The sequence below is a fragment of the Amblyomma maculatum genome, chromosome 1 (assembly GCF_055883805.1).
Source record: "Amblyomma maculatum isolate TAMU_Amacu chromosome 1, ASM5588380v1, whole genome shotgun sequence".
Lineage (NCBI taxonomy): Eukaryota > Metazoa > Arthropoda > Arachnida > Ixodida > Ixodidae > Amblyomma > Amblyomma maculatum.
Genome location: NC_139344.1, coordinates 318,348,826 through 318,367,082, shown reverse-complemented (window position 1 = coordinate 318,367,082; position 18,257 = coordinate 318,348,826). Strand labels below are relative to the sequence as shown.

At 44.7% G+C, this 18,257-nt stretch overlaps 1 protein-coding gene across 1 annotated transcript in view; it reads right to left on the bottom strand.

Moving 5' to 3' along the window:
• LOC146207216 (uncharacterized) overlaps positions 1-18,257 on the bottom strand; it is a 123,358-nt gene that overhangs the window by 68,749 nt on the left and 36,352 nt on the right. The window contains exons 12-17 of the mRNA XM_084575543.1: positions 14,251-14,377; positions 13,766-13,837; positions 9,082-9,146; positions 2,866-2,970; positions 1,635-1,796; positions 827-1,001 (exon numbers count right to left, since the gene is read on the bottom strand). Coding sequence (XP_084431669.1) covers positions 827-1,001; positions 1,635-1,796; positions 2,866-2,970; positions 9,082-9,146; positions 13,766-13,837; positions 14,251-14,377 — 706 coding nt within the window. The remainder of the gene's footprint in view (positions 1-826; positions 1,002-1,634; positions 1,797-2,865; positions 2,971-9,081; positions 9,147-13,765; positions 13,838-14,250; positions 14,378-18,257) is intronic.

The following is an 18,257-nucleotide window of genomic DNA, read 5'->3' as shown; positions in this document are numbered from 1 at the left end:
TGAACCCACACTTTTTGTAAAGAAGAATCGACATGAGTTTGGGTCCCCCCCCCTTTTTAAGAGTCGTCCATCCCAGCCATCAATCATCAAAGAAAGCACGCGGTCAACCGTGACCATGACACTAGCTTTTAAAAATGCCTCATTCCCTTCAAAAGACACTTGCTGCTATCACATGTTCCAATGATCTTGTGGTAGAGGAGTGCCCACCCCAATCGCTGCGTGATGAAGCGAACCTACTGAAAACCAGGCTTGCCCAATGGGACGAGCTGAGCAAGTCACCGCAGGGAGAACTCCTCTCAAGGCCAGTGTTCCACGAACCTGCCAGCCTACACAGTCGTTCATTCCACAGCAGCGATCACAGAGTCCCTTTTGGCGTATCGACTGGTGATCGACTGGTGACAAAATTGTTTAGTGCAGTTTTTCTCAGCAGTACGTACCACTTTTGCTGCTGAGCTAACGTCAATGTTCCCAGAAAGAGCCCCAAAATAGGTTTCTACCCAGAACACGAATTGGGTCGAGTTGCCCTCAGTGTACTTGGAGTGTGCATCAAAGAACTTCCCTTAATTTGAGCTCCACAAAATCCGAAACAAATTTTCAGTCCCCTTGCGTAGAGATTGTATCGGTTACAATGCAGCATTTTCTAAACGCGAAAATAAAAACGAAACTTCGGTTTCTGGGCAACATTAAAGAAAGCATTACAGGAAACCACTGACCAGCAGTTCATCAATGGAACTGTATTTACTCTCCTTAGCATCTGACGATATGGCAAACCGTGTGGCAAACAGATTCCCCCATCAAACTGCACGAAGTGCGTATCTCAGCTCACCTGGTTAAGGGAATCACTTCAGAGTTTCCATAGTCTACATAAAACACTTCAACATTGGCTGAGCTTCTTCTGAAAGTTGTTCCGTCGACAACATTCATATCGCTTTCCATCACACGCAGCACACGGCAACGGTACCAGTTGTTGTCCACATGAAAAAGGGCCAAGTAAACATCCCCTGCAGAAAAAGCAGCAGTTCAGTGCACACCTCCTCAAAGCCGATACGTGTGTGAGCTCTTGTGAAGTCATTTACCTTCAACTTGTGAACTTGTGGCAAACTACCTACCCAATGCTCATGATGCATGGATGCCTTACAGCTTTAGAGGAACCGTTTACTATTGATGACGATGAGCCCAAAGACTCTGATATATTCTTGCGTCAATTTTTTCATGATCATAGCGAGGGCAGAACTCAAGGCTTTGGCAGAAATCTTAATTCGAAAGCATTTCTCGGCTCATGAGTGGTGTGGACCGAGCCTGTCATCGATAAACGTGCCCGCACGAAATGGCACTTGGAACAAAAAATCCCGTCACCACCAAGACTAACCACCATCCTTCTGCTCCTCAGCCAAGCGCACGAACGACTTCGCCTTGCTGGCTGAAAAAGAACACTTCTGCAATTTCCCTTGTCTAGCGCAAGAACGCTGCAGGTTGATGAGAGAAAGGTTCCTTACGAATTCCAATAATTGTGTGGCAGTGAACGGCGCCGGCCCCAAACGAGATATGATAAAGTGAAAATGAGGCCTGCACGACCGGAAAAGTGCTGGCACCAACGTTGCCAGCTGGTAGTCTACCCCTCCTCAGGAACTTACCAACTTTGACTTCCTCATCATGGCGGAGCCTGGACTCATGCGTCAAGCAGTACGAGTTGATGTCATTTTGCATCCTCAGCAGCTTTCCAGAAGATCTGCAAAGCTGCACGTAGAAGCTGCTGGGGTCCCGAATATGTGACACCACCACTCGCTTATTGCTCACTAGACAAGACCAAAAAAATGAGAAGAAAAATATGCTGTCAAAGCGCTTTCCATTTCACAAAGTCCTACAAGCCAAGACTATCACAAATAATAAAAGAATATTGGTAATCCTGCTTAGCAAGTCAGCTTAAAATCTGCTTTCCAGCCACAAAATTTTATAACATTTCTATAAAACACCATCACCTGGCCTATGAACCTAAAGTTTCCCATGTAACACTGAATGAACAACACAAAATGTGTGCATGACAGAGGCATTAATATTCAAAAGACTGCTATTCACTTCTGCTGCACAAAAGATTCAAAATCTAATTTTTTTAAATAATTTTGCTGCTACTACAAAAACATAAAAATACCAATTACTGCAATAAGCCTAGAAAGCTCTCTATTCTAATGAACAATCATTTTTCATGCTTGAAGACAGAAAATGTAAAACACAAGAGGCACAGAAAATTGGGCCAAACATCCCCAATGAAGAAACACCCAACATCTATTGATATAACGATGATTTGTGGGTTGTTCCTAATGTAGTTTCAATTTCACATCACGCACTGCTTTTGGCATCAATTTTTGCAAACAAGGTGTATGTTATAATTGGCTAAACAAGATAAGCGGCCTCACACAATCATCGGAGTGGCCAACAAGTGACAATAAAAAGCCATGTACAATCAACCGACATGCAGACCACTTGCCAATTTTGAGAACTGATACTAAAAGCAAAATAAAAAAATATGGCTTCTCGATTTAAAAATGTGAAACCCCCTATGGGGTGAGAGTACTCGTCATGGAGGCTTCTATCCTAGGCATTTTGTCATACTGTCCAAGAATGATGTCGCCGCTTCTTGTGCTTAAAGCTATGCTTTTTGGCTTGGTATCACTAAACAGACAGTAAAGTACTTTAGTTGATTTCTGCAGGGGTGAGACTCTACCAAATGATTTCGGCAAGATGCGCATGCAGAACATATGCAAGCGTGAAGACTGCTCACACTGCAGCTGATGATGATACAACTGTATACTTTAATGGTGTACACTTCAATGTTTACCCACAGAGTGATCAAGATGGTTCACATACATGTTTCTGCTACAGGTCCTGTTTGCGGCAACTCATCACCTGAGATGCTTGATGCCTGCACCGACTGTTCATCTATGGACTGCTTGGAGTACTCCGACTCGGTATCTGGCAAAAAGTATTCACAAAAAAACCGAAGTCAACTCAATAATCTGGCAAAAAAGACGGAGCAAGCACTTATTTACTTCAAAGCCAAGCAAACAGTCTACACAAGGGCGCCAAGAGCTGTTAGCTCTAAATAAGGTAATATGCAGCTCCTACAGTAAAGTGCAACGACGAAAGCAGCACCAAAACTTGTGGCATCATTTTGTACCAGCACAATTCTACTCAGCATAAACCCAAATAGCTTGATCAAGCAGAGTAGATGGTGTCAGTATGTTACATTTGTTTCATCGTCAAGTAGTATCTTGTCTTGTCCAACCATGGTGGTTCGACTGCTGACCCCAAAGGCATGGATGGCATCAATCCCGGCTGCGGCAACCCCATTACAACGGAGGTGAAACACACAGTGTACTGTACGATGCCAGTGCACGTTAAGAAACCCTAGATGCAGAAATCTGAGCAAGTTGGTAGGAATACTACTTACATGAGCACAAGCAAACAGAGAGAACACCCACTGTGATCATTTTGACTGGCCATGTTGCTGTGCGCCCTTCACCAGCAGCAGGTGTTGGAGGGTAGTGTCGCACAATGATGAGTGGAATTCAATTTTGGTTTTAGTTTCAAATTCCCTTTGCTGTTGTGACACGCTGACATCGCATCCACATGTTGTACAAACTTCATAATCCTCACCTTTTCTCAATGTGCGAAACACGAAAGTTGAGCAGTACAAGGTTGAAAAAATTCTCTGCAAGTACAGTCGAGCCTCGTTATAACGAAGTAGCATGAGGCGCGAAAATTTGTTCCTTATATTTGATATACAAGTGCGTGCCCAAATTCCAGTAAATAAGCTTGCTAATGAAACAAAACAAAATGTGCACTAATATAGATAGCACAAGGTGCAAAAACGCACAATTTTTAAAATTAAAATCTTGGTATAAGTATGAAATCTCGTTTTTTTTGCTCCTTGTCAGAGCAAGAATGAATACTAAGAAGGAATGTTGCCCCCATGCACAATTTGCGCAACGGTAGCCAACGAACTTGGGTGCAGCGCGCACACGGGTCGGCCGCAGTGGCAAAGGCACAGCAGGGGCTCATGCCATGAGGAGGCAATGGTGATGACATGTCAGTCACATGCCTGTTACACGGCCAGATTCGATCAGCGGCGGCGGCGGCGACGCTCGCGTCCAGCCATGGCTGTTGACGACCTCCGAGATCCCCACACATGGCGGTGTGATCTTGGAGGCCATGGGCCATTGGTGCTAATCTTTGTCGCTGCCGCTGAATAACGCGGCACGCAAACATGCAGGCGATTTAAACACACTTCGGCGGCGGCGCTCGAGCCCAGCTTTGGCCGTGCATGACCTCAGAGATCACCACGCTTTTGGGGGTAATCTCGGAGGCCATAAACCGTTAGTGGTGGTTTTTGCTGCCGTCGCTGAATGAAGCGGTACGCGAAAGCACGGGCGGTTTAAACACACTTCTGCAGCGGGCGATTCGATCGATTGAAAAATTGCGTCTCTTGATGCTTATTCCGGCTCCGTAACACGTTTTCCCCCCGTTTTAATAAAAATAAACTGCTTCGTTACAACCGATCTAGATTCAAATTTTGAAATTTTTCTTTCGTTATACAAAATGAACTCCTATAGAAATAAACTATAGACCAACAAAGTTTGATTTTCATCATCATCATCATCAGCCTGACTATACCCACTGCAGGGCGAAGGCCTCTCCCATATTTCTCCACTTAACCCGGTTCTGTGCTAGCTGCATCCACTTGACCCCTGCGAACTTCTCAAACTCATCCGCCCACCTAACCTTCTGCTGCCCCCTGCTACGCTTTCCTTCCCTTGGAATCCAGTTTGTTACCCTAAGCGACCATCGGTTATCCTCTCTTCGCACTACATGTCCTGCCCATGTCCATTTCTTCTTCTTAATTTCCACTAGAATGTCGGTAACTTGAGTTGTTTCTCTGACCCACTCTGCACGCTTCCTATCTCTTAATGTTACCCCTACCATTTTTCGTTCCATAGCCCTCTGGGTTGTCCCCAACTTAAGCAGAACTCTCTTGGTTAGCCTCCACGTTTCAGCGCCATAGGCGAGTACAGGTAAGATGCAACTGTTATATACTTTCCTCTTTAGCGATACCGGTAAGCTGCTAGACATAATCTGCGAGTGCTTGCTAAATGCGCTCCATCCCAATCTTATTCTTCTTGTTATTTCCTTTTCATGGTCCGGATCTGCGGTTACTACCTGTCCTAAGTAGACATATTCGCCTACTACTTCCAGTATTTCGCTACCTAATGTAAACAGCTGTTCCTTCCCGAGGCTGTTGAACATTACCTTAGTCTTCTGCATATTGATTTTCAAGCCTACCTTTCTACTTTTTCTGTCTAGGTCATCAATCCTTATTTGCAGTTCATCCTCCGAGTTGCTTAGCAAGGCAATGTCATCCGCAAATCGCAGATTACTGAGGTATTCTCCATCTACCCTTATCCCTAACTGCTCCCATTCCAAGTCTCTGAATACTTCCTCTAAGCAAGCTGTGAATAGTACTGGGGAGATTGTGTCTCCTTGCCTAACACCTTTCTTTACGGGAATTTTTTTACTTTCTTTATGCAGAACTATGGTTGCTGTGCAGCCACTGTATATATCTTCCAGCACTTTCATGTACGGCTCGTCTACCCCCTGATTTCGCAATGCCTGCATCACCGCCGAGGTTTCAACTGAGTCAAATGCTTTTTCGTAATCAATGAATGCTATGTATAAGGGATGGTTATATTCCGAGCATTTTTCTATCATCTGATTAATGGTATGATTATGATCGATAGTAGAGTACCGTTTCCGAAACCCTGCTTGATCCTTTGCTTAATTGAAGTCGAAGGTTGTCCTGATTCTATTAGCGATTACCTTAGTAAATACCTTATACGTAACAGACAGTAAGCTGATTGGTCTGTAATTTTTAAAGTCCTTAGAGTCCCCTTTCTTATGAATGAGGATAATGTTTGCATTCTTCCATGGTTCCGGTACCGTCGATGACACCAGGCACTGCGTATACAAGGTGGCCAGTTTTTCTAACACGATATCCCACCCGGCCTTCAGCAAATCCGTAGTTATCTGATCCTCTCCAGCTGATTTCCCCCTTTTCATAGTTTCTAATGTTTTCTTGACCTTGTCCTTCGTCACTGGTGGAACGTCTGAATGTTTTTCCCTACCGCCAATCTCATTATAGTCCTGACTACTTTGGCTACTGTAGAGATTTGTATAGAACTTCTCGGCTACTTTGACGATCTTTAAACGTTGCCAGGGTCAGTTTCCAATGGCGGCCTGTCCAGCGGAGCCAGGCTTTCTTAGCACCCAGTGCTGCGTCACAGGTCTGACCGCCGCCGTGGTCAGTTGTTCCGTAGCCGCTGGTGACTGAGGGCCGGGGTTTTGTGGAGCTTATCATGAGAGGTTGCGGCCAATTACTGCGTCAGGGTGGCCAACTCCTGTTCTGGTTTTATCTGATAATTCGCTATATCCGTGTTTGTTATAGCGAGGTTCGATCTCTTCTTAAGCTTACTTCTTGAGCAAACAAAAATTTTAACTTTACTCTGTGCACTGCACTCAGGTAGATTAGCAAACCCTAAACGTACACACAAGCAGCTGCAACAACTGTAAGTGCAATCAGAGACAGCTACTATGCACTTGGGCTATCTTAAAAAGCTGCGTATGGTTGTTCTCCCAATTTTATCATGTCAGATTTCCGCCTCGTATTATATGCGGATCCGAACTAATTTTGGCCTAAATTTGCAGTTCCGGTCTTGTCATTATTCACCACTAACAGCACCAGGCTTCCAGTGAGAGGTAGCACTATCTAGATGTGGTGTTGGTAGACTGTTTCGATGCACCATGCCACGACCACGTTGCTTGCGATGCACACGCAAGCGAAAACAAGTCAATCACACTACACACAATGTAGAAATGCTGAAAGCAGCACTAAACATTTTACATGGGTCTCTCATGGGCCTCTCCAGCCATGCTGGCCACACACTACAGCCGAATCGCATCCACAGTCCTGGGACAGTGCTTTTGAGAAATGCGGAATAATGAATGCTCTTAGAGGTACCGAAGAAGAGCGGCTACAGAAAGATGTCTCAAGCAAGAGGCTCTTGGCACACAATACAGCGGACGACGATGATTGTGAAATCACTTCTGGGGTGTACGCCCCGCGCCTGCGCACGGCGCTAGACACAAACAGGTGCATGTTAGCCGGCAGCTCGTGCGCTGCTCTCCCGCTTTCAAGCTGGAAGCGGTTTATTGGTTCACAACAATTGAATGACCATGTCGCGCCAGAGCAAATGTGAGCTGTTCTCATGCTGCATAAAATTCACTGATCAAAAGTGTCAGGGAAATGAAGGTACGTGGTACAATTCGATGCCTGGCGTGAGGTGGCGTTAGACACGAAAGCGTGGAGCGTACATGCCTCGCGGGCCGCTGCGAAATGTAGTGCAAATAAATACTTTTGTTGACTTTTTTGTTTTCGCTCGCATTATACAGGGATGACAACATTGTTTTCCCTTTCTTGCTATCCCGAAATTGCACCTCGTATTATATGCAGGTTTTTACAGTAATTTGGCTGCTTAACAGACAATGCTAGTGCAGTTGGTGGTGATGTTGATGATTATGATACAGTTGCAGATTCCATGCTGCCAGTTTAACAGAAACCATTTTAGCGTGAGCAGAGGCAAATTATTGGGAGATATAGGGCAGTGGTCATACAGTCGGAAAGTCTGTCCAAAATCGGGAGGCTTGGCAGATACGCAGTAGGCTCCCAATGATGGGATCACGGCTGATACAAATTTATAAATTCCCTGAAAAGAATGCACTGTGTAGCATGTACCAAATTTCGAATGTTCTGAGCACTCTCCCATGTCACTATGGATGACAAAAATATACAAGCTATGACTGCACCTTCTGGTCCCAATTGAAAGCCGTGCGATGTGCATTGTGAGCAGCGGTCTGCAGCCCAAAAGTCACTGACACTGCAATCGCATCCCGCAGCGTGCAGTGGGAGCAGTGAGCAGTGGCGCATGCAGTCAAATCATCCCAGTCGTGTACGCCCTGCTTGTGAATAATCTTTCGCTGCCATAAGCAATCGTGCCAGCTACAAACAGACTGGCACAAATGCCTTTTCCATGCCTCTGCATGAAACTTTAAAAACAACAGCATTAAGGCTCCTCTTAAGGCTCCACACAGAAAAAAAAGACAAAAAACAGTCATTGTGTGCAAAGAGAAAACGATCATAAAATTATCACTTTATCAAATCATCAAATTATCAAAAAATTATCAAATTAGCATGCCTATTCCCCTCGATAAACTGTTATCGATGAATTCAAAGTGACATTTTTCCTATTTTACATGCCCTCCTGGTTAGCTACAGCCACCCAGCAGGTAGTGGAGAAACTATTCTCTCAGTTTCATTTCTCTACCGCATGGTCATACCTCCGAGTACATGCCACCAGGCTTAAGGAACTAGTAAGACAAAAAACAAGGCACACCAATGTGCAGTCAAAAGACCACATCCCAATGGGCAGTCATCTGCATAATAATGGCACCTATCATACCTCTGCTGCAAGCCTACCCTTGTACAGCAGAAGAAATATGAAAGGGAACACGGGGGCGCATGACCACCGCGCTTTTCAAAGCGCTGCCGCCAACACAAGACGAGAATGGGTGGCACCAAGGGTATACTCGGGAAGAGCAGCCGACCAAGCTTACTTTGGATGCGTCTTTACCACTGATTCTTATCACCTGTCAGTGACAACGCATTTGAAAGAGAGGAGGCCACGCGCTCCCGTGTTCCCTTTCATATTGCTTCTAGCTGTACAAGAGCAAGCCGGGGGGAAAAAAAAGTAAAACTAAAAAGAATTAGTGAAATAAAGCTACAAAAAGTAAAAAAAAAAAGGGGGACAGAGGCACTGTGCTGTTCCTACTTTTAAAATTTTTCTGCGTTCCTGTTTTCGGAAAAAGGAGATTGCAAGCGCACTTTTCAGAAGAACTTGCGAAGTTTACACCACTGCAAGATATACCAAAATCACATCCTCTGCATGCCATGTTAGTAAGGGATGTCAAAAATACCTGTATCATCCAGTTCTTCCTCTTCATACTCTTCAGGCAGGTCTTTCTCAGACACAAGAGACAACCTGCACAACCAGAACAAAGCCTTTGCAACAAACATCACCAAAACAAAGAGTAGCTCATTAATACGACGGAGTCACTATGAACTTTGTAATCGTTATATGATGGCTCTCAAGTCCCATACCTGAAAGAAGATAAGGATTTGCAACATGTTCACAGACCAAAGTCATTCCCACAATTTGTGCAATAATGCTATTGTAAATGCTGCACAACCAGCAAAGAGGCAAAGAGATTGCTTCGTTTCATGTGTACATTATCGGTGCATACAGTAAAACCTTAAAAATTGAAACTGTGAATTCACGGCAATATTGAATGGTTCCTAAATACCTTTAACTAGGGGTGTGCAACTATGCAAATTTTTGAACACGAATTGAATATGTTTAATTTATTCGTATTTGAAAAACTGATACACATTCGGAATTTCCGAACATTCGAAAATTACTGAATACATCGCAATTTCACCACGCTGTATGCTTCTCCACAGTGCTTAGCCCGTCGCACCTTGAGCATGCTTCACTGTGTCAGTGTGTGCAAAGTAAAGCACTTGATGAAACCGGGGGAAAAAAAAAAAAAAAAAAAAAAAAAGAAAAACGCCTTTCTCACTACGGTTTTGTCTCAAGTGCAGACAATCATCATGAAAGTGTTCATCAGATGAAATTACTGAGATAGAAGTGGTTCTAAAATACAATTCTTAAATATATAGGTGAATCCTGCAATAGCGGAAACCACATCATGAATTTCTTGACAGACCAAAATATTCTGCAGCCCTTCGGCAAAGTTGATACGGACCAATGTGTCTGACATGTGACACATTGTCAGACTTCAGTCTCACAAAGACAACAGTTTCTGAAGTAGCAACTCATGAATTTTCTAAGCCAAAACCGTAAATAAATAAATCCTTTCTCCACCAGGAATTAAACCTTCATCCCTCGGATCCCCAGCCGAGTGCTTTAAAACATTGCGCCACGTCTGGGATCGTGAAATGCACATCAATTGACAATGATGCTGAAATTAGTGATAATGACAATGATGACAGCAGCAATGATAATGACTATGCATTTAGCTGATAACGGTAATGAGAGCAAACATGATGCACAGTGTGCAGCAGCAACGCTCCGGCTTTTGCATTTCTGCAGTGCAGATTACACAGTGCTCTCAGAATTTTCGGCTGTGTATCATCTCCAGGCAAATAGACAGGTTCAAAGGTCCAACCAAGCACTCAAGTCACACATTCCGCTTGCCATACTGGAGCAACAAGCACTGAAGAACACTGTCACAGAGTACTTAGAAATCTACACAGCCACTCCTCACAGCAGCACTGGACTCTCCTGCGGTGCTCCTACACGGCTGCCATATAAGAACATCCTTGGATGCCATCGGTCATCAAAACTTCTTCACAGACATTGCTCAGGAGATGTTCTCTCTTCGAAAGAGGGTGAAAGGAAGCCAACACATACACACATAAAAAAGGTGTATGCTGACCAACGAAGAGCAGCCAGAGTACCGAAGTGCCAAGTTGGGAAGTATGTGTGGATTAAAAAGCCAATTCCTGGCCTGAAAGGTACTCCCAGTTTTGGACCACCACTAAGACTTCCAACCGCATAGGATGCTGGTCATTCTGCCTGGAAGAAGGTCGAACTTGGAATGCCTCGCAGTTGACTGCAGTTCCGGATGAAACATTGCCCCGAGTGTGGCAAGATGGGATGACAACCGCTGCCAAACGGCGCCTTTGCATGAATCCGCCTTTTGCGGGAGGATGTGGCGCCATCATGTGGGAGCGGGCGAGAAACACATTGGACGGCAGTGTAGCAGACGACGCGAAAGCGCACCATACGAAATGGTCATGCCAACGCAGGAAGAAAGCGAAAGCTCCCCATTTTTTGGTCTCGGGGCGGAAAGTAGTGACAGTGATTGCAGTATATCATGTTCACACAGTATGGGGGAATGTTACAGCGTTTTCACAATCCCCTCATAACGCACGCATATACTATCTTCGTATTGTAACAGCGTGTAGCGCGGGCCGTGTTCGACGTGACAGAATGAGACACTCTCAGCGTGCAGGTTCTCGGCAGACAGGAGAGCGCGGAGGCAGAGAGAGAGAGAGAGACAGGGATTTCAAAGGGCAAAGCAGCCAGGGGTTTGTTGATGCTGCAGAGCTAGGTGGAATTGTCTTCTACGACTTACGAGCGGCGCATATGCGCGGGGTGTCTTGAGTTACCGAGCACAATGCGGTCACCGCGGCGCCGGCATGGTGCAATGAGCGTCGCTTCCTCCTCGCGTCATCTACAAGCGTGCAGCTATAGGATTTCATCTACGAAGCTCGGCAGAGAGGCGCTTATACACACCCCCTGAGAAGGGCATTGTCCCGGCCGGAATGCACACTTGCAGGAAACGCGCGGCAACGGATGATTCAGAGCTTTAGCCGGTTTCCACCCTCAGGAGTCAGAACGGACGTGGTCGCAGTGGTGAAAAGGTTCTAGGTGCATAAAGAATGGTCATTCTGTTGTGAAAGGATCCACAACCTTTCTGCCTCCACCGCGATTTCTGCGGAATCAACGACTTGGTGACACATGTGCATCTCCTATCAGATGCGCATCTCGGTCAGGAATCAACGCTGTTCTACATCCAGAGCGATCCACGCCGCAAGTGAACGAGCAAGAACCCTCCAGGAAACTCATTTGTGCCGGGCGGTTTCCTTGCCGTTGCAAACGGTTGGACGAAGACTACGATTATCAAGCTCCCTAATGAAGTGCATCTGATTGCGTACACCGAAGGAACAAAATCCGAATGCTTTGGCGAGTACGAAGGCGAGCCTGTAAGGTAAAAAAAAAAAATACTGTGCGTCGTGCAAGAGTGTCAAGTGCATCATATGCTCCAAGCGGTAAAAACACAGATACTACAGGTATGTATGCATATAAAGGAAATATGCATGATGAAAAGTACCTACTGGAGTTTGCACCCAGCCTGGAACGCACCAGTGATAGCTGCAATGAGAATTTCTTCGGTGCGTGTTTGCTTTAGTTGCGCCGCGGCCTGATGGAGATGTATTTTGTCGTTTCTTTTCTTTATGTGCGAAAGGGCTAGGTAGCTTAGATATCACAGGCGGCCATGTGCGCTAGGGCGTAATATTTAGCATGTTTTATCGTGACTTCCACCTGACTAACAAGAAAAAAAAAATGGCGTTTTAATGCACTGCCGTTCGCGAGCCTCATGACCAGCTCAACCACTCGGCTCACGAACGGCGGTGCATCACAACAAACGTCCAATTTTTTCTTTTTAGTCAGACGACAGTCGCGATAAAACATGCTAAATATTACGGTCTAGCGCACACAGCCACCTGTGATATCTGCACTACCCAGCCCCTTCGCACATAAAAAAAAATAAACGACAAAATACATTGCCATATCAGGCTCCGTCGCACATAAAGCAAACATGCGCTGAACAAATGCTCATTGCAGCTATAACTGGTGGGTTACAGGCTTGGTGCAAACTCCAGTAGATACTTTTCATCATGCACATTTCCTTTAGTGCATACATACCTGTAACGAAGTGTTTTTCGCACAGTCGAGAGTACGCAGTCGGTTGCTAAGGTCGGCCATTCACATCTTGACACTTGGTGGCCCTAATTCAAGCTTCACGTCATTGTTGGTCGCGGCTCGCCGAAGGAAACCTTAAAAACCACATCTTGCATCCCAGCACGCCTAGAGAGTGGCAACCATATGCGGCAGATGTGGTTGGCATCGCTTTGCCAAGCCTGTGACAGTCACCGTGCCGCCCGGTGCCGCCAGCCCCCGTGCACTAGCGGCGCTGAGAAACGTCGCCGACGCCGTCCAATGTGTTTCCATCGGTCGCCGCTACGACTTTGCGCATGCGCAGAAAACTCGTGCAAAAGGCGGATTGCTAGTCTCGTTGCCTCCAAAGTCCACGGACACCTAGCAGAACATCAGCGTTTCCAGAGCTACCTCCGTCACCATCAGCAAGTCTGTTACAGCCACAGAGTCCACTACAGCAAGCCTCACTTCAGGTGGTGGTGGTGATGATGACAGTGGTGATAGCGCTCCCATTGTTGCCACCAAACCTGCTGGTGAACTCACTGCTTCGCTGAACCACAAGAGACTGAAGACTGCCTACAAGGTTTCAAGACTATGTGCCTTAGCACGAACGTTGACTGGTTTTGCGAATATTCTGTGAATATATGTAAATATTTGGGGAGGGATAGATGTAGTGCCGAAGGGCGACACTAGGTGTTCTTTGTGTATAGCTAACAAATCCATGAAGAGATAGCGCCACTAGTGATTATAGAGATATAGACGAGTGCGCGCTTGGAGTCTTGTGCGGCATGGCTTGACGTGTGTTTCACTCCTTCCCTTGGTCGCACTGCCAGCCAACACGATAATGTGGTATTGTATGCCACACAAACCGTTAAGGTCAATGAAGGTCATTGAAGGTTTGACCTTGACAAGCATATGCATAAGCGCCATACCAGTGTTGATTTAATCTTGAGGCTGGCTGATGGTCATTCTATCGCCAAGGAACGGTGCTCAGCTTTTGCACCGAGTACAGTGACCGTTCTAAAAAACTTACATGCCCCATTCACAGTCTGAAAGGTACCCAGCGTACACACCTTTTTGGCATAGTAAATTGCATCATGCCATACGCTTTCGCTGCATCTTTCAGTGAGGAATCATATGTGATCCTGGAAAGAGAAAGAAAACACATAAACAATGAGGAGCCAACATGGTGGACAACAACGGTCTGCAAAAAAAAAAAAAATAAATGACGAAGGCAAAGGAGGGTCAAAGTGCTAGCTTATAATAACAAGTTCCAATACATGATCCTGCCGTAGTGAAGGAACTGGGATCAATACAAATTATGCAGAATCGATACTCAATATAAATGGGTCAGCAAGTGTTTAAAGGCCATTTTGATGGTATACAAGGCATAGCAGCACTTCCATGTAGTAGCAGTACAGCTTGTACTTGCACATATCTACTAAGTTCAGGACAAATAGTCCGTCAAAGGCAGCAAGAACCTCAAGCACCAGAGCTAACAAACACTCAAGAGTCAACAAGGTTTGTGTAGCTCTGTTTGAATAAAGCTGATCCTTACTCAATTGATAGCTTGTAGTCTTGAATGTCATCCGCAAGAAAGTATGGAATGCTTGCAAACGACTTCAGCTGGTCTAGGAGATAGGTGGCATTATCTGCTTTGTTTGTCAGAATAGCAGAGCTGGTTTCTGCAAATGGGCAAGAGGAAAAGAAAGGAAAGTAAAAATAAGAAGACATTCATCATCACCTCTCACTACTGCTACTGCTGGTATCAAAAATGATATCAAAGTAATAGTATAAACTTGGCATTAAGCCAATTTCACACCTTGTGTACTAGAAATCACACGATCTTCAACTGATCAAGAATGTTAAACAAGAGAAAACAAATAAAAAGGAAATGTTACAGAAAAAAGAAAAAAAGGTAGAGTTAGTTAGGGCTTAATATGTCCTAAAGTATCCGTGGGCTAAGAGAGGATGCCACAGCTGAGCCAGGCATTGACTGGTCGGAAGGTAGCTGGATGTCGTGAGAAAACATGGCATGGCTGAGACGGCAGGAGCGACCAACTAGGCCAACCAACTAGGGCAACCAACACTCTGCCCCTAGGCCTTGCAAATACGTTCCTACAGCTTGGAAAAGGAATGTAAATAAAATGTTACAGGACAAAAATGAATACATGACATGGAGGCCACAATGTCCCAATGATGGTCTATCTGACACCATAGATGAGGGCTCTGGATTAATTTCAACCACCTGGTACTTGAAAACCGGATTCAATCAGTAATGTCAATAAAGGCTTTTTTTTTTCTTAATGATATAGCAGTGATGCTACCCACAAAATGCAATTTAGAAACCTTTGGAGCTGAGTAACATTATTTTAGCAGTAGTTTGTAGCACTTAAACCTCCAAAATGGCACACTTTAAAATAATCAAACACTGATTATGAAGCATTCTGAAACTCTGGCACGTGAAGCTTTCAGTTTCAAAATCTGCTATGCTGGCAAAAAATGCTAGAAAAGTCAGTGATAAGGTAAGTGTTACACCATTAAATTTGTCATTATTGGCACATAACTGCAATTGATTACATAGTCTAGAATTCTAGGTTTTATGCCAGATAATTAAAAAGGAGATGCCTTCCAGAAATATATCCTACAGTGCTTACCTGAAGAGCACATATACGACTTCATATAGTGCTCACGAGATTGAGAGCTAAAATGCACTGATGTACAGCTCTCCACATTTCTTTGAAAAGCATTAAATCCACTCCATGCTATAGCTGCTCCAATTTTTCATTTGTGCCAGCCAGTTCTGGTCTCTCATTAAGCCTCCTTCACATAAAACCAATTAACCACACTTGGTTACCCCTCTGACTCTTGTGAGCCAGGACAGTCTCGATCAAGCCCTTGTGCTTGCTGTAGTAATCCTGCCTGAAATGTGCACAAGCCTATGTTAAACTTTTCCCATCCTCAATTTTCAAAACAAATGGCTGAGCGCCAATGTTGCTACGTTCAACAACCAGGGCTAGAAGCAGGCTCAAGCATTTTGGAGCACCTCGGGAAACAGTAATAATTCCATTTAAGAGCAACTTTGGAGCATAATAAGGTTTCGGAGCATGTTTCTAGAGTAAAGTGCCTTTAAGAGACCCTTTGCAAAACTCGGCAAGTAAGCTTTGCTGCACAGAAAAAAACCCTTTACCAAGGTGGCACGACCCGTCGTTGAGGCAGAAGCTCGGTGCTTTGCCGAATACTTCTATAGCAAGCTGTACGTCATGCACACACCTGGTGAACAGCATTCCTTCGCTACTGAAAAGCGGGAGGGAGCGGGCGTATAAAATAAATGGCACCTACGAAGCAGCGGCTTCGCAGAGGCACTCTTAATCCCATAATCGCTACAGCAACACAAGGTAGAGGCATGCAGGAAGTGAATATGACCATTAAGATCACAATCGTCTCCTGCACTGCACCCAATTTCTGTCGCCAAAAAAGAAAAAAGAAACAGGTTTGGCTACCATGGTGAAGGGGCTTCACTGTGCACAGAAGCTCACTCCCAGAGTTTTGCAAAGGGTCCATGACTGGAATTCTCTCCTCCCGACATACAAAACAAGCCTGTTTTTATTCTCTTTTATTCAACATTCAATGCTTTGCTGACTAAGTATGCGTCTCTGACAAGACAAGGCAAAATGCCAAAACCTGTGTTCAAAGTAGCACTGCTGACTTAAGTAACAATTTGGAACAGACTAGCAGCAAGTGGAATGCTTGCCACCAAGTTTCTCTATTTTGACTTAACCAGTTCAAACGTTAAGTCTACCATTCTCAAGCACTGCCACTAGTTCGGAGTCTCCATCAATGAGCAGCACTACCTTGTGCATATCCTTTCTTATTCTACACCTGTGCTGATAAATTCCCGAGTACTGGTAAGTAGTGCCTTCAGGAAAAAAGGACAGAGGGCACTGCCTTTTCCTCTTTCAGCTTCTTTACTTCACTTGCCACCTGCCAGCAGCTCCTCAAAATTCTTGTTCGGCAATGCTGGGGCTTCCTCAATTTTAATATGTTGCCGATGGACCCTATATGGCTTTCCAAAACTATTGAGAAGGTTTCTAGTGATAAGCAGCATCAGTGCACAAGCCCCATAACACTTCAAGTATGCTTTTGTCTGCTGTAGGCTCGACATGCTCGTTATAGATATGAGCCTCAATGGTGAGGTAACTGCTGTTTTTAAGGTAGAAGCATTGCAACAATTCAAGTAGTTCCTTGTAGCTGGACAAACTTCCTAATGAGTCACGGCAATTTGTAGTATGCGCTTCGCTCGCTGCTCTTGCTTCTCTCTCCACCACCAATTAAACAGGTGAGAGAAGGTGCTATGTCACATGTGCCAAAGCATTTTCCACAATTAATTCCCTCTAATTGCTCATTTTAATTTCACCTGTAAACAAATATTTATTATGCTCCATGCTTCCCTAGTTGACAAAATAGTTACTTGTAGTAGGTGTACTGATACTATTGCCAATGGTGCGCTGCCATCGTTTCGACCGTGGCGGCTACCAGAGCAGGGATACATGGCCCACCACATGCCACCTGACCAAAAACCCGTGTCTGGAGAAATTTGATGGTAAACCACCAAGACAGCTGGATTTGAGCTGGCTGCCTTGTTGCAATATTCTGTTATGGAGCAGCATGGAGCAGGGAAAGCAGTTTGGAGCAGAATGGAACAAATGGAGCAGCACTTCCATCCCTACACAACTGAAACGAATACGAACACAGCAAACACAGCAACAACATAAAGTCTGCATCCATTTGAGCGTGCGGATCGCACATAGCAGCAAATCACGCCCCCAATCACACAGCTATGAGATTTTTCAAAAAACAAACTTTCTCTCTAGATGTGCGTGCTACTCATGTTTGTTTTTTTTTCATGCCAGAGAGAAAAGGGCAGTGGACAAAAAAGTGTGCTGAACTTCACTTCAATATTTTGTAGGGCTGTGCGAATACCTAATAGTGCCTCTCGAATCGCATATTGAATCGAATTAAGAAATTATAGAATGAAATATCGAATAGTAGCAAATTTATTCAAACTTATGCAAAAAAAAGCAGCTGCTGCACATGATCCGGCAACAGCTTTTTTCGCCTGGACGTGACAATGTTACCAAAGGTAGAAAAGAGTTTTTCACTTGGAACTTGCGTTGCTGATATAGCCAGGTATTCCATGGCCATAGACCAGGAAAATTCTGCTCGCCTGTTTTCCACCAGCATGCAAGAGGGTCTTCACCACTGCTGCAAACTGGCTCTCGAAGGACACCCCTCTTAGAACCATTCCCTTTATTTATGGGCAGATCTGCACCACATTTGCATCATTTCTCCACTTTCTTGTGCTGATTCCAAAACTGCAAATTGTTTAGAGAAGATTTCTATATTTAAATGATATAGAATCAAAGGGACTGCAGTAAGGCATAAACAACAACTCGTTAAAAAGAGTTTTGACTGGTTTCTGGTGTCAATGCCAAGTTTCCCGTTGAGATAATTGCCCATGCAACTCAAAAGCAAGTTTATTTCATCAAGGTTTGGGATTCGTCA